The sequence below is a fragment of the Sphaeramia orbicularis genome, chromosome 3 (assembly GCF_902148855.1).
Source record: "Sphaeramia orbicularis chromosome 3, fSphaOr1.1, whole genome shotgun sequence".
Lineage (NCBI taxonomy): Eukaryota > Metazoa > Chordata > Actinopteri > Kurtiformes > Apogonidae > Sphaeramia > Sphaeramia orbicularis.
This window is the reverse complement of record NC_043959.1, coordinates 48,870,060-48,886,901: the sequence shown is the minus strand read 5'-3', so window position 1 is coordinate 48,886,901 and position 16,842 is coordinate 48,870,060. Positions and strand designations below refer to the sequence as shown.

Here is a 16,842-nt window from a genome sequence, read left to right as displayed (position 1 = left end):
GGCTTGTGATCATAACTTCTGCATATGAGTTAAAGAAAATGTCTTTGTGTCTGTGTTCACTTTCTCCTCATTGTGTCTTCGATGTTAAATAACTGTTAAATAAAATTTACAATATATTGTAAAATCTTAATAAGATGTTGTGTATCCTGCTTCCTTTTGTAAGGATGAGGAAATGCACATGTCTGAAGTAGAATATGCATTATTTAATCTCTTGTTCCTCCTTTTTGGAGACTTGTTTTTCATATTTCGAAAGGATGATTTGAAACTGCTAAAATAATGACATTATATTTTTAGATTCAACATGCTTTTCTATTTTTTCATCAACTTTCACAGCGTCTGTAATTTCAGTGCAATTTCAGGCTCTGATTGCTCTGTTGAATGCTAATCATTGTTACTGTATAAGTTGTTTTCTATTCTGCTCGTTTTGCCTTTAAAAGTTTTTTTTATTTTTATAAAAACATGAAAAATTTGAGGTCAGTAAACAGATGTACTTGAGCGCAACAGAGATGAATGTGTTTTATAAACACACACTTTATACATGTTGCGAAAGTAAAACTAAAGCCAAAGGATTTCTTTCTTTCTTTAATATTCATAAGTGACAACATTTTGATTAAAACTATCCTTCTGTAATGTGTTCCAGTCCAAACAGAAGTACAAATTTTCTGTTTGAAGGAGTCACACTCTGAAAGGTAGCATCAAAAAATACCCCACTGAAAAATAAATACATGAGTAAACACACAGCTCTAATTAAAATAAATACTATATGTTATGTAGATGCAAATTAATAGACGACAACATGGATAAGTTTTATTCACTCTTATTAAATCCATTTTTGAAGGCACTCTCACATCCAATGCTCTTTTTTGTGTTGGCACATAAAAACATAAGTTGCAAGGTTACATTTACTGTGCGTTCCCCAGTTGAAAAGAGGCAAAGTTAGTTTTTCCAAGTTAATTTTTCATTTACTTTTCAAGGAAACTAAACTGCATTTAAATTAAACCTCTTCAAATAGCAGCCTTCACGCAGCGCTTCTCGGTAAACAAGCTGCTGCAGTTTAATTACCTTTTAACACTTTAGGTGAGAGATGCACCATTATATTATATGTTACAGATATGCTCCTCTAATAAATCTTCTCTTTTCAAAATGAAGAAAGGCCGCCCTCATGCTTTCCAACTCTCAAAGTTTGACTGTATTTACCAAAGTCATAAAGAAGTTCATTCATTTGTGCTGCACCCCTGAGCTTTTAAGTGCATTCCTGAACAGTGTTAAGCATGAGAAGATTGAATTTATTGCTTTCTTCTTTTATTAAGCACATTTTAGTGCTGCTGCACAAGGCTACAGAGGTCAATATCTTCCCAGTGAAGGAAAGGGAATGTCTGATATTTATGAGATAAATACATTTTGGATAGAAAACATTCACCATTGTCATGAGAATCGATCATGTCATATTTTGGTTTGTTCATTTGAAGCATGAGCATTTATAACAAAAGACAGGCTTTGTTTTTTGCACTTTGAAGCAGTTGTTTACTGTAGAGCCCTCGGTAGTTCTGGGTGTTTTTCAGGAATTAAAACTAAGAATCAAGCTGTAAATTTGAGCCTGACGTTTTATGTACGTAAAGAAAAAGAGGAAGGAGTTTTATGTACAAACCTTTTTCTAATGTGTGTTGTAAAGAAAAATTGCAGGTTATAATACAGTTTTCCTGTAAAAACAAACATCCTGATTTACCCTTAAGTTAAACAACAGAAAAAGCAAAGGCATTAATGCAAAATAATCTAAAGATGGAGAGTTTATTAATAAACAAAGCAAATATCCAGTACATTCATTCTCTTAAAAAAAAAAAAAAAAAAAAAAAAAAAAATCACAAACACATTTCTAAGACAAATCTACTTTACAAATTTTATACAACTGTGTACTCGATGATCTGCAGTCTGCTTTAGAGCTATAATTCCAGCGCTGAGTGCGAGAAGCCACATCTGACCAGAGATTCAGCCTCTGAATATGAATAAAAGGGATTAGATGTCAGAAAATTGGATTAAAAATGTGTGTAGACAAGCAGGTTTTGCTCAATAGTCCACTAAAACTGATAAAGTGCATTATGATTGTTTTATGACAATCTCTGTTTTCACAATGATAGAAATGAATAGAGAATGAAGTAGATTAAATACAAACATCTCACAATGCAATTTTTGCATTAAAGACATTAATGCCTAAAATGCTAAAAATCTAACTAAATGTCTTTTAACATCACATCTATATAAATATATCATGAATAGTCAGTCTCATGATTCCAATGATTTGTTAGATTTTAAAATGATTTTTTAAACAATATTCATGCAGAGTTGTGTCATTTGCAGGAATAAACATCCTATATTTTACATCTTGCGCACCTTTACAGTTGTTGTCAGTGGAAATCACATCATGGTAACTTGTTTTAATCTTCATGACAGAGACTTAGAGTCACGGAGGATTTGTTGAAATATGGAAGTTAAAAAATATCTGTAATCTTTTTTTTTTTTTTTTTTATCTTATTAATTAATTAATTAATTGGTTGGTCTCTAAATTTTTAGAAAATTGTGAACAATTCCATCAGAACATTAATAAAAACAATGGTTTAGTGTTTGGTTTACCGGCAGCCAGTTTGCTGTCATACAGGAGGAAAATACAAAAACAAAAAGCATTTCAGAAGCTGGAATTCAACTAATCTGATTTTTTTTTTTTTAATACAAAATAAAATGCCTCAAACTGATTGATCAGTTCTAAAGACAGTTACTGATTAATTCTTGACAGCTAATCAATTAATTGAATAATCACTGGTGTATAAGCTACATTTGTTTAATATTTTGTAGCATATTTATCTCAAATGATGCAACTAATTTGTCCCCATCCTGGAATAAGGTTTAATGAGACAAAAACATGTAACTAAATATGGATTATTCACATACTCTAATACATACAAATACTGACACAAATGTTTCCACAGCAAATCATTAGACGGCAACACCTTTAATCCATGTAATGGTTGCATATGTAAAGGATTTATTTAGAAAACCATGCGTTAGTAACAGTAAAAGACGTCTATAGGATAATTTAAAAAGTGGAAGAAGAACCAAATAGTTTTCAACTGAACATGAAGGGCTGTTGCAAACTTAAGGGCTTTTTTTTAATTCATATTTTGCAGCACATTCATGCAACACTTATTTCAAAAGCAATTTATACAGAGCAATTAAATCAATGGTGGCTTCACCCTCTGAGCTCTAAGTGCATTCCCAAGCAGCATTTAACAAAAAAGGAGGCAATATTCTATTTAAGAAAGACTTGAGAGGAAGCAGAGAAAATTCCACTAATGTATTTTATTATTAAGCAAGTATTTGAGCTTTTGTGCAATAAAAACATACAAATACAAAGGTCAACATCTGCACACATAAAGAGACAGTTCTCATGAACTGAATGATGCTGCATTTATATGTTACAGAGGAAAACATTCAATTGTCCTTAGTCGTGCTGCTATTTGCAGATGAATGTAGAAAACTAATGGTAACAGTTCTTTAAACCTCATACTTTCTCTTTTCTTCAATTCATAGAAACTTTGTATCTTAAACTTTGAGGATTATTAGGTTTCCTTTTGTTTTCTTTTTTTTCATGTGATGTTGAAATAATGTGCACAAATAGTGTGAACATCTGTCACTCCCTATTGCTTGTTTTTGAGGCCTAGTAGGTCTGCATTTTAAGCTGAATAAATATGACTAAATATGAGTAATACAGTAACAAAGACTGGACTTAAACTGTATTTTTTGACTGATGAACACAATGAACACAGTTTATTAACTGATGAGAACACTATGCCACATGATCTTAAATTAAATTATAGATGGCTTTAAATGTTCTTGGGCACTTTAAAGGGGCTATATGTAGTATTTCTCCTATCAAATAATCCTTAGAGTGATTAGAACAAAGAGCTCTGAGGTTCTGCAAAAAGACACCCATGTTTTTGAATACAAAGATATAAATTGAATCTACACATACTGATGGTCGGTAGATTTACCGCACCACTAGAGGAAGTAGTGAGAAAATGTTAAAAAGTGACAAGATTGGATGAGAACTGCTTAGAAACAACTTTTTGGGAATGAACAGTTCTAAATGTAAAGCATGGCGTTTGATGCTGAAATAGCAGAGTTTCTTCTTCACAGGTGACTTTGATTATGAGATCCATGGTTCAGACTAAACTGTGACAGAGGTGATTTGTGGTTTTACTGTCGTTGTTTTCTGTCTAAAAACAAAGCCAACAGAGCTATAATGTAAACTATCAGTGTTAGACAGTGCCACTGTGTTATTCTACTTGACCTATAAGATGTATGATTTTTTTATTTGAAGAGGAAAACTTGATGATACCGTAATACAGATGTGTGTAAACAATGATCTTCATATTTTATTCAGTGAGTGATGCAGTCTGTGGATACACAGCATTGATTTATTGGTGGTTTTGGTAGTCCTAAGTGTGCATCCTGGTACACAACATCCCCCTGCTGTACAGTCTCCAGTATCAGTGCTACATAGAAGCCCTTTAAGAACTTGTACTTTCAAGAACATTTTTAGAACTCTGACTGAATGAACTGAGATTGGCTGTCAGATGTTGGTTAATAGTTACATATCAGTTGTGAGCTCATTGTATATTTTAATTACATCCTCTGAGAAGATTATGTGATTAGTCACATTTACCTGTCTGTCAGTAGGTTTACACACAGAAATACCACACTGATTTTCAATACATTTAGTGAAGGATCAGGACATGGGTCATGGATACTTTTTGTTTGTTGTAACATTGTGAGAAATGGAGTTGGAGCCTTGGTAGAGGCCATTGAGAATATTTATATTTGTTAGCCCATCCTTTTTATCCTATTTTTACACAAATGACTATTTCAGTTCAATCAAATATGTGTTATATTTCCAGTTGTAGCCTCTTAAGTCACAAACAAACTGAATAGTTTTAATCTGAGTCACTAATATTTGTGTGACTTCACTGAATCAACCTAAATTAGTACAAACCCCAGCTCAGCCAGAGGATTTCTGACAAACACTGAATTCATTTATTAGTCATAAGTTAATTTAGTCAAAAGTGACATGTTTAAGTATTTCAGGGTTGCGTCAGTCATTATATTTCATTGTCAGTGCAGCCAAACCACAACTGCAACACACAACCATGTGACCATGCAGGTGATCACCTTCATGTCATTTCTCCAAACCAGTCAGTTAGCTCGGCTAGACATTCGTCATAAAAGTCTTCAGCTGGACGAGAGGAAAAGAGGAAAATAAACACAGAAAACAGACAGGCATGAATGAAAACAGCCGAAGGCACAAAGGTACAAAATGTTTATGAAAACGAACCTAAAATACTGACATTCACTGGTGATATCTTGATGTTGGCACCATGTTACAGTTCATATGACACTGGTATTCATATGTACGAACATCAGAGAAAGTTTGGATGGTATTGAAAATGCGTATAAAAATACAAATTAGTGATTTATACATTTACTTACCAAACTTTATCCCACAGTGCAGAACATGGACACATGAACATGAGACTGTCTTTGCATAGAAAACTGGCCAAAGTAATGATGAAACCATGAGGTTTTTGACACAGTGTCGTCTGATCAGACAAAACATAAAATATATGGGTCTTCACACTGTGACATACAAGTCAAAATAAGCATACAAATAGAAAAACTGTATGGACAAAAGTTTTAGGACACACTGAACTCAGGTGTTTCATTACAAACAGGTGGCTGGACTATGAATCAAAAAGTGAATTTATATTGCAATAAACATCACTGAAATATATATATTTATATAGAGTTTATTTTATCTATATTGCTATCTATGCTCTTTTTTTACTCAATGTTGAAGGAAATCTTTTATTTATTTATAATTATTTTGATGTTTTACATCTAGATTTCCAAAATATTGATCACGCTTTGACCATAAATAATTGTCTTGTTTCTAAAAGTCAAGCCTTTATACTTAAAAAAAAAAACCAAACATGGATTTGACATTTATTGAGGTAATTATTAACAACAAATAACATAAACATTTTTTCAGTCCTACAGTCTGTAGGTGTGATGTGTCACAGTGTATTTGTCCATATAGTTTAAGTGGTTTCAGACTTTATTAACATTTTCCAAACGATCCCTACTTTCTCTGAGTTCTAGTTGTATAAAAGTCTGAGTATGAGAACAGTTCTTTGGCATTTTAAAACCCTCCACCTTCCCTGCAGTGTAAACCACATATTTATCTCCTAATAAACAACTGTAAGCAGATTCAGTAATATTCAACAAGAAAAACTAAATAACAAAACACAAACATCATCTTGCTTTTCCAGCATGTCATGCTGGAAGGTTTTACAGAAAATGGCCTGAACACAATTTTTAATTCATATTTTTAAAGATTAACAAAAATTTCTTAACCCTAAAGTGCTTCATAAGCATCATTAGATAGTGTAACTGAACAGGAAGCAGCTGGGCGACCTCCAGTCGAAGAGGTTTGCAGTTGATCTAATAACATGCTTTTAATGTTAGGCAAGAGCGGCAGCACATTCAGACATATCACAGCGTGCCTACCAGCCTCTTCTGTCTACAGTAAATTTACTTTAAACCTAACACTTAAACACAGAGAGTTGAACAAAAAGATGTGGTATTTTATTTTGCCTTCATGGTTTTTCTAAGTCTCAACAGTAGATGGCAGCAAAGGAAAACAAAATATTGTCTAGAAAACTCTCAGTCTTTGGTATCGCCCATAGAAAGTAAAAACGTACTGTATCATTTAACAGGGTGTAAAATGAGTGATGAGTGAATTAAATTACACACACACATGCATATTCATATTAAAAAAAAAAACAAGTAAAAACACATACAACACACACTCGAAACAAACCTGCCTGCTGTTGCAACAAGCTTTTATCTAATGTGACAGTTTGTGGTTCAGTCCACAAAGCAGTTCCCAAAGATAAAGTGCATCAAGTCAGTCAGTCGTATTAACCTGAGTTAATCTGGTTTAACTGCAGGATCAGTTTTCCAAGACAGTTTATAGCAACTCAACAGCAACAATGATTGGACATGTCAGCAGTTGTGATGTGGAAGTCTGTAAGGCACACACGATGACCTGTTTTACTTTTGTTTGCATTTTAAGTAGTTTAACCTATTTGTTTAAATTATTTGTACAGCTTCTGCATCAAAGAAAAAGCACTTTTTTTTTTTTTTTGGTGCAGCTTTCATGTTACACTAAATCTCCAGAAACCCTGTAATGCAGCATACAGTGTCTCTTCTTTGGCTGATGTAAAGGTGTTTTCCATGAGAGTGAACATTTCAAGGTGCTTGTGCACAGCTAAAAATAGGCCAAAAACACTCCAGCCAAACATTACTTGTAATGTCCAGGTTTGAGCATTAAAAGGTTGATGGTCTAGATGAGCCTGTGCCCGATCTGATCCTGAAGCCACTGCAGAAGAGGCTGTAGAGGGCTCGGGCCCTCGGGTACAGCCTCTGTGTACATCTGCACAAGTACCTCTTGAAAAACAAGCAGCATGGGCACGCTCATGCTCAGAAGCTCATACAGGAATGCATAGTCCTGGGCGTTGTCCCTCAGGTGGCAGACGAAGGCCTGAGTGGCACTACGCACACAGTTGGATAAATACCAGGGGGCGTTACACACAGAGCGGGTCACACTCAAGGGCCACTTCATCCGATTCCTTACAAACGAGCAGAAGGTACCTGTGGACTGGCTCTGAGGGTCTGCCACGCTGCTGGACTCCTCATCAGTAACAGGTTTCTGCTGGACTTCAGCCCCAGAACGATTCTGTGACAAAGGATATGACACACCGATCAGTTACGTCTTACATATCAGGGTTTTCCATTTTACGTTTGTGGCACAATGTATTTGTTTTTATAGATATTATTACAGAATATGATTCAAACCTTTAAGTTAATTCATCAAACCCCACATCCCCATGACTCTGACTGTAATCTCAGCACCTAAACCCAGAGGACCCTATAGGAAAGCCCTGCATGATAAGGTCATCTATGATAAGGAGACCACGGTACTTACTGAACGTAGTGAGAAATTCCTCCGTAGATTTGTGCCACTGTTACGCTGATCAAAATGAAGTTTGCAATACAGCTTCCCTGCAAAATGACAGCAGTTGTCATGTCAGGAAATCCAAATTAAAAACTTTTTTTAGTACACTGTTCCCATAAAGTTAGAATAAAATATTTTAGTTTCTCATGAAATGGTAGTTATAATGTGATTTATTCTTGGTAGATAAAGTGTAACTGGGACTCAGTATGTAATCATTGCACCAGGTCAAAGGTTATTACTGATGTGTATAAATAGGAATAAAAAGAGAAACGTGTCTGAAAACAAAATTATTCCAACTTTATGATCAACAGTATAATACAGTGGTTCCCAGCCTTTTCTGGCTCGTGACCCCATTTTAACATCACAAATTTCTGGTGACCCCAGACATTCAAAGCAAAGACTTTTTTTTTGCTAAAATATATTTGTTTTTGATCATAGAATAGTTTCATATACTATGTTGCAAATAAACGTTAATTTTACATTTAGTCTATATAATGCATATTATTATGGACGGAGGCAGAAAAGCCAGGTTGAGATTACTGCACAAAGTGAGAATTTTATTGCTGCAAATTAATGCTGAACAAATAATAACTCAAACTATGAATTATGAAAGAGCTGCAGCATCTTAAACCGACCACAGTGAACATTTGACAGATAAACAGTACCACAGAGCTTCAGTTTCAGCTTCACAGTTTGTCATGTCTTTTATGGATTGTGATTGTCTCTCTCAATTCAACATATATTTTTTTAATTAATAAGTTTTTATTTTTATTTTTATCAATTACTAGAAATTTCAGGTGACCCCATTTGAATTCTAGGAAAAAATTCCATGAAAAAAAAATCTGTCTGGAGCCAAACTGAAAAAATATCTAAACCCCTGTACATTTTACCACAAGGTGGCAACACTGATGTTACCCATTTATGAATACTTTGTACTTCGACCTTGCACTTCCATTACAGTAAAAATATGTTTCCAGTATTTATGAAATTATACAACTACAATAAGGAAAACAGATATGAGTTTTATTGTGGGAGTGGTATTTCCAAGACACAAAACTGATTCATTGTGTAATGGTAGAAAAAATTCCACTGGTATGTGTAGGTTTACTTAGAAACAAGTTGAGTTTGTGTTGTTTTTGTTTGTTTGGCTATAATGTAGCTTTGTGACTGATGAAATGTTAAAAAATGTTTTATTTCATGCATAAGCTGCACACTGTATACAGATGGACAACATGTTCCTGCTCCAACCTTTACTTTTATCACTGTCAATGTGTTTCATATTTGCCAAAAAAAACCCAAAACACACACTCAAACTCTTGTGTTTATATCAATGGAAAACAAAAAATGAGTAATGATAGAGAAGAAGGAAAAAAACAAACAAAATATGGATTAATTTAACAAAGAAATATAACAGTAGAGTTAGAGATCAATAAAAAACTGAGCTGTTAATTCCCTTGTATCAAATAAATGAGTGGTTGATTTATCTGAGACTGAGTATAAATACCCTTTTCAGAGTCGAAGGCGTGCGCTCCCTGACGCAGAGTAGAGCTGCAGGTTGAACATCGGAAACACTCCCTGTGGAAGTAGAGCCCTTCAGCGCAGATCCTCTCCACCATATAAACACGCCTGTCGCATGAGTGACACTTGTCATTCGACTGGGGAAACGCCCGCCGCACTGAGCCGCCCTGTGACGCAGAGACACAGTTAGATCACATGACAGACGTAGAGACGTGCACTGAGTATTAACACTTCAATCCCAATGCACAAACTCACACAAGCACGTTACTAATACAGATGCACTAATCGCAACAGTCTTGGCCAAAATTGTTTTTTCAAATGACATTTTGGCAGATAGATGATGATGACACTGATGTTACATTCTGCTTCTTGATTTGTTTCTTTTTTTTATAGTTACTGTATTTATCCCCCCAACTGTAACTTTTTCCATATTTATAATGAATGTGTCTTCTCTTCATTATAAATATGCTAAAAAAACACTGTTTGAAACCTTTTCAGTCCTTCATCATATTATATTTACATGGACAGAGATTAAAACATACACATTTATAACACAGCAGATAAATACCTTAAATCGATGAAAAGACATCTTACATGTAGATACAGATATTGGCCGATATCAGCAAATATTGGCCAGTAAATAAGTGAATCTTTAAGATCTCTGAAGCACTTTTAAGAGAAAATCAGTCTTAATTTCCATTACAGTTGATGAAAACAAAGACATAGTTCTCAGAAACACAAAGCATAAAAAAAGCAAGATTTGTTGCTAAATTCGGCTTTGTTTTCATTTTAGACTATAAAAGTTTTACTATTATTTTATTCAAGGTTTATTAGGAGATCTGCTGTGGTTTAAACAATGGTAATGGTTCAAGGTAAACAACAACAAAAGGCATCAAACAATATGAGACCTTTAATAAACAGTGGTTTTGTAAATTACATTTGATATCATGCGTTTGTTCATCTTCTTCTATAAAAAAAATCATGGCTTTTCAGAAAAACTGAAGCTAAAACTGCATACAACTGCTTAGTCCCTCAAAAAAAAAAAAATTATACTATGTCTGCACTTGTAACTAAAACTAACCCGAATTAAAAACTAAGCTAAAAATCTCTTGAAATTGTAAAACTAGAATGACTCATTTGTCATAAATATTGTACAATTTGCAAAGCTGAGTCTTAAATCGGTCCGGTCAATAAGAATGTCATACAATTGTTAACAGAGAAGCAGCTCATTGGACAGTGGACGCTTCATCTCCACATCATCAACTCTACATACTATGACTATTCTGTAAATGATGTCCTGGTTGTCCATAGCTGGATTTTCTTTGGGGGACAAATAAAGTTCATGTCATCATCTCATCATGTCTGAACCTATTTTAAAGCCATAATTGTACTGGTCAGAAGAAGTTGAGCCCCTCCTATATCAGAGGGATTTACAGGCATGAGGAGCAATGATGTGGGAAGAAGAATCCAACACACAGCCACATTCTGGATGCTTCCACTCATAGCATGGCTTTTCTTCACGACTTTACATCCGTGGGGATATTTTGGATGAGTTGATTCTATATGCGAGTTATTATGGGAGGCTCTGCTCGCCAACAGTTGAGGAAATTACTATAAGTACATACCATGAATATAGAAAAGTTTTATACAGAAACACATGATTCCAGAAGAATGTAACGTTGTATAAGGTCTAAACACATTGCCAGTTGTACTCCAGAAATCAAACTTGATCCAAAAACAGCCAAAAAGCCTAATTGTCCTTTAAGATTTTACAAGTATAAGCCCCACTTTTACATCTGGCTGTGGAGTTGGAGACTGTTTGGGATGGGTGGAGCAGAGGAATCCACAAAGTGCCACCACAAAAACACACACTTCTCTTCTGTGAGGACTGCAGCTAATTAAAAGCACAAGGGGCAGAAACAGCAGTAGAAAGTAAAGCTCACATGCAAAAAACAGATCTTATAGCTTTTATCTTTTTCAGATAAGAGAATAAAGGGCAAAATGTTAAAGTTCAACTGAAATGATGTGTCTGTTGAAGCTTTGGAGTCAGTCGGTGTCAATAAATGCAATGTTTGAGGATGTATTTGTGTGCTATAGCTCCTCCTGTTGGTGCAAATTAGTAACAAATAAGAAATATTTAATAGCTGTTTTAATGTTTACTGCACTAAAAAAAGGTTGTGAATGTTGACAACTGCTGACTTTATAAAACTTAAAATAGCCTAATGCCTTGACAGACTCAAATGTACCTTATTTTGGATGACAGATACCGGTAAGCATGAGTGTTATTACCCCCGCCAAGTGTAACAGCGGAGGTTATGTTTTCATCGGGGTTTGTCTGTCTGTTTGTTTGTTTGTTCATTTGTTTGTCTATTAGCAAAATAACTCAAAAAGTTATGGACAGATTTTCATGACATTTTCAGGAAATGTTGATGGCACAGGGAACAAATGATTAAATTTTGGTGGTGATGGGGGGGTGCTCTCTGAGTGCTTTTCTAATTTCTTCTGTTTTTGTTTCTTTACTTAACACATCTGTTTTATTTCTCTAACTTTACAATGGAATACATCATTTGAATGTCTTTGTTAAAATGTGTAAAACCTCAATAATAATGTGAGTATCAAAAATAATCTAATACCAGTTAATAAAAAAAACAACAACTCTGTAATTGCATCCTCTTGCATTGAAAGAAGACTCCACAACATAAAATAAACTAAAAGGGTATGAAATCAATAGTAGCCATGGATATAAGTGTAAAAAGATCAATGTGCAGCATCAATGTGACGTGTTTTTCACATGCAAAAAGACAAACTGTGCAGGGTATGCGGTGCCAAACACAAGGCCAGGGTGGGCTCACGGATCACAGATCAAACCTGGGGTATTCACCTTGACAACAGCAGGACTGTCACTAGAGAACAGACCAGAAAGGTGAACAGCTTTTTCCTTTATGCTCTTTGCTTGAAACTCTCTAGTCTGTTGTGTCTGAGCTTTTTTCTGCAGGAGAGTACGGAGCAACAGGAGAGAAATCATCAGTCTCACCACCATCATTACAGTGAGACACATTAATCCACCTTCCAGCGGAGCCGATGTGTGTACAGACATAATTAGGCCGACTAATAACCACTTAATAAGCACTACACAGGTTCTCGAAGAAAGACCTCCCTGTTCTGCTTTCCTAATAAAAGACGCTGGATTTGACAGCTAAGTGTTTATTGTCGGGACCAGAACAATAACTTTGTTATGTGGAACGACGTCAGCCTTATTGCATTAATTTCACACCCCACTTGATGTGGTTGCTCTTATTGTAGTGGAAAAGAAACCAGAGACGACCACACAGATCTGGCAACGAAATCAGAGGCAAGCACGTCAGTTCAGCTAAAACAATGTCTGCTATAGCAAATTATAAGGACAGAACGTTCTTAAGGCTTAAGTGGATCAAATCTAAATTCAAAGCCAGTAATGTAAGATTAATTAAATACGACAGGTGAAAGAATACTCTGTGCTGAGGTTATTTACACAATGATCTTAACAGAGAAGAATCGTGTAAGCAAAAACTCAACCAATTAGTAACAAACACTGATACAACTTCAGTGTAAATGGATTAAATGAAAGGTTACACAGGTTACATCAGTGTTTTCCAACCTTGGGATTGGGACCCCATGTGGGGTCACCTGGAATTCAAATGGGGTTGCCTGAAATTTCTAGTAATTGATTAAAAAAAAAATTACTAATAAAAAATATATGGTGAGTTGAGAGAGACAGTCACAATACATAAAAGACATGGTAAACTGTGAAGCTGAAACCGAAGCACAGTGGTTCTGTTTATCTGTCAAATGTTCATTGTGGTCGGTTTCAGATGCTGCAGCTCTTTCATAATTCATAGTTTGAGTTCTTGTTTGTTCAGTATTAATTGTCAGCCTTGTAAATACAAGCTGGACTGACTGTACATATCCTGACCAAGGAAAATAAAATTCTCACTTTGTGCAGTAATCTACACCTGGCTTTTCTGCCTCCATCCACAATAATATACATAATATAGAATAAATGTTGTCTAAAACTAACGTTCATTTGCAACATAGTATAGCAAACTATTACATGATCAAACACAAATTAATTTTAGCAAAACAAATGTCTCCGTTTTGAATGTCTGGGGTCGCCAGAAATTTGTGATGTTAAAATGGGGTCACGAGCCAAAAAAGGTTGGGAACCACTGGGTTACATTTACATATGTTCTTTTCAGTAAAGAACAGACTGCAGTATGGTGGTTGGTGGACAGAAACTCCTTTCAGCTCTGGAAATTCAACAACTGTTTCCTTTAGAAATCAGAAAACTACTAAACAGTGGTGGTTTAAGATGATTGTAACCATTTTGAGCTTTGATGCACACTTTAAAACATATATATTTTTTAAGTACAATTCATACAGTTAAAGGCTTCTGACAGTTTTAATATGTATGTGTGTAGTAATCTGTTACCTATTAAATTTTATCCTATTTTATCACATATATGCTTCATTTTTCTTTATGGTTGTGATCCAAAATCTCTCCAAAATGACAAACTTAAAAGCAAAGTTTTGAACACTAGATAGCCTATAACACAGAGAATAACAGTCTGAAATGTTTTTATCAATAAAGAACTCTAGACATTAGTATTTCAAATTAAAAGAGCATTTACTCAGAGCTCCACATAATCTGAATTTCAGACATGTGGAACTTCATATACTTTAAAATTAGATTTGTTTATGACTCACGTGTTAATGATTCAGACACACAACGATCAAAATATCACATCCTATGTTATATGTGTTATATGTTTTATTAATTTTTTTTTAATCAGTTAATATACACAGTCACTTCTTTTTATTTGTAAAATACTTTAAAAAGTCAGACAAAAACCATCTGCAATATAAAACACTGTCTTTTTCAATCCCATTATCTGTAATCTGTAAACTAATTATTTTAATTACTTCACTGTGACAATTTAAATTTTATTAACTTTGATTCCTTTTCTAGATAATTACTATTGTCACTATTTTATTATAAAATATAAACAACGGTATTAATGATGACAGTAACAATAACAAATGATAGTACATGTTGAATCGTCATTAAAACGGAAAAGGTTAATACCTTGGTAATATTATTACTACACTGATTACAACAATATTATAATATGATATATGTTACACTTACAGATAGGAAGCAGCTGAATACATTTATACTTGGCATCATATAATTATGAAATGTGGGTGGGTGTAAATAATTTGTACTTTGCACTTCTTTTTGGGCTATTATATGTAGGGGACACACTTATGTATATGAATGTATGTAAATGCTATCTATATTTACATATAAATATATGAATGTTGACTGATGTTTGTGGTAAGCTGTAAATGAATTGCCAGGGATAAAGTTTTCTGAATCTGAAATATGTATCTATTCTCACTGTTCAGTTTGTGTTTTTCTTTTGTTTTGTGTTTTTTTTTTTTGGGGGGGGGGGGGGGGTATGCACATGCTTTAAATAAATGATCAATCAATCGATCAGTAATGAAATGAAGCTCGAAAGTTCTAAAAACTTCAGTGTTAACCATTACTGTTCTGTCACTTTAGAGCCCTTATTTGAGTTCATGAGGAAAATTCCGTTGTATTTCCTGCACAGAAAGGCGTTGTTGTTCGATGGCATTACCAACCACCTTGGCGTGGCTGTAAAATACAGTCTATAGGTGTGTCCAACCTCAGTATGAAAACCAAAAACAAAATAAAACTCATTCTGCAGAGCCTCACAAATAGAGCTGTGAATATTCACGATTCAACAGTAACGTCGGCATTTGAAGGCATCTTTAGATCAAGAGGTTATTTTTTAAGGTTTCATTAGACTTCATTCTTAACCACAATTAAAGCTAAAATATCTGACAAGATTTCCACGGCCAACAAAGAGACCTTTTGTCTAAAGAAAATACGTGCTAAGCTTAACATTTTTGTAAGTGCTGTCTGAGCCAAAGCAGGCAGACCTTGGGCAGATCTGAACAATGAAAATAGCTAATTTGCAGATGTAACCGGTGCCTGCAGTTTGGCCCCGGACGACCTGCTCCACACAGACTCAGACCGGCCAATAATCCGCCTGCTGTGTGCCTGTCTTAAACCTCGTGCCAGGTCTGTAGGTCTGCTCTTACCATTTTTGTCAGGCTGGATAATTAGGGGCTGACTTCACCATCTGACTACACATTACACATGCCTAAATCTATAATCAAGACATAATATATAATCAACATTCACTCTGGGGCCTTTTGGGGATGAGAACATGCAACAATCACAAGAAGAAGAAAGAGGAGGAGGAGGAAAAGAAGAAAAGAAAAAGCAGAGGGGAGTCATTTCAGAGGAGGAGATTCACCTCAGAGATGTGTTCGTCCACCTCCCTGAGGCGTTCGAGGATTCTTGACATGAATTGGATTGCTGAGTGGTAGGAGGGGGCGGTGGGGCCTGCGCTCTCAGGCTGAGGCGGGGGCTTCGTCTGGGCATGTGTTTGATCAACATGTCTGAGCTTCACTACAGAGAGCGGCTGCTGAGACTGAGGCGTTTGGAGTTTGGGTTTGGGCAGAGGCTTTGGCGGCCGAAGAAACATGTGTGAGGCTGCTGGTCTGAGATCAGCTTCAGACTGAAAGTGACCAGTAACGCACATGTGAGACACTCAAAGAGAGCACTGTTACTTTACCTTTGATTCACACAGTCTGTAGATCATTTAAAGAACCGCACCGGTGATTTAGTGCGTTTTACTCCATTAACTACAAATAACAAATAGTTCCAGACTCTTTTCAAAGCATAACACAAGGCTTACCTCATAGTATAGGTAATCAATTATACTCAACAATCTGCGGTATTTTCCAAAGTTACATCATCATCATCACAGCGAAGTAAAGTTTAACTACAATCAAGGCATCCAAGAGCAGTCAAAAGATCTAAAAGTTAACTGCAAACATTTCATTTTTAGTGCGGTATAACAAAACTTTAGAATATCCGTGTAATGACAGTGGTATTTGATATTTTCTTCCTTATTTGTATAAAACTCTCAAAGCGCATGAATATGATGTTTTGACTTCAGTGAAAGTTCATGGGAAGAAAGTGTTTATTGAGATTAACAATGCCTTTAATACTACATTTTCTAATTTATAGGCCCAAAAGTCCTCTGGGTTTGTTTCTTTTTTTTCCT

At 35.1% G+C, this 16,842-nt stretch overlaps 1 protein-coding gene across 7 annotated transcripts in view; it reads right to left on the bottom strand.

Annotated features, from left to right (window-relative positions):
* Positions 1-1,860: 1,860 nt before the first annotated feature.
* mical2a (microtubule associated monooxygenase, calponin and LIM domain containing 2a) overlaps positions 1,861-16,842 on the bottom strand; it is a 69,320-nt gene continuing 54,338 nt past the window's right edge. For 2 of the 7 annotated variants that reach the window (XM_030130823.1, XM_030130824.1), the window contains exons 18-22: positions 16,027-16,290; positions 12,525-12,632; positions 9,630-9,810; positions 8,096-8,172; positions 5,351-7,846 (exon numbers count right to left, since the gene is read on the bottom strand). In XM_030130823.1, the coding sequence (XP_029986683.1) occupies positions 7,454-7,846; positions 8,096-8,172; positions 9,630-9,810; positions 12,525-12,632; positions 16,027-16,290 (1,023 nt within the window). In that variant the 3' untranslated portion in view covers positions 5,351-7,453. Of the gene's footprint in view, positions 1,994-3,622; positions 5,285-5,350; positions 7,847-8,095; positions 8,173-9,629; positions 9,811-12,524; positions 12,633-16,026; positions 16,291-16,842 lie in introns of those variants that run through there. The other 5 variants (XM_030130826.1, XM_030130827.1, XM_030130825.1 and 2 more) reach the window with 5 other exon arrangements.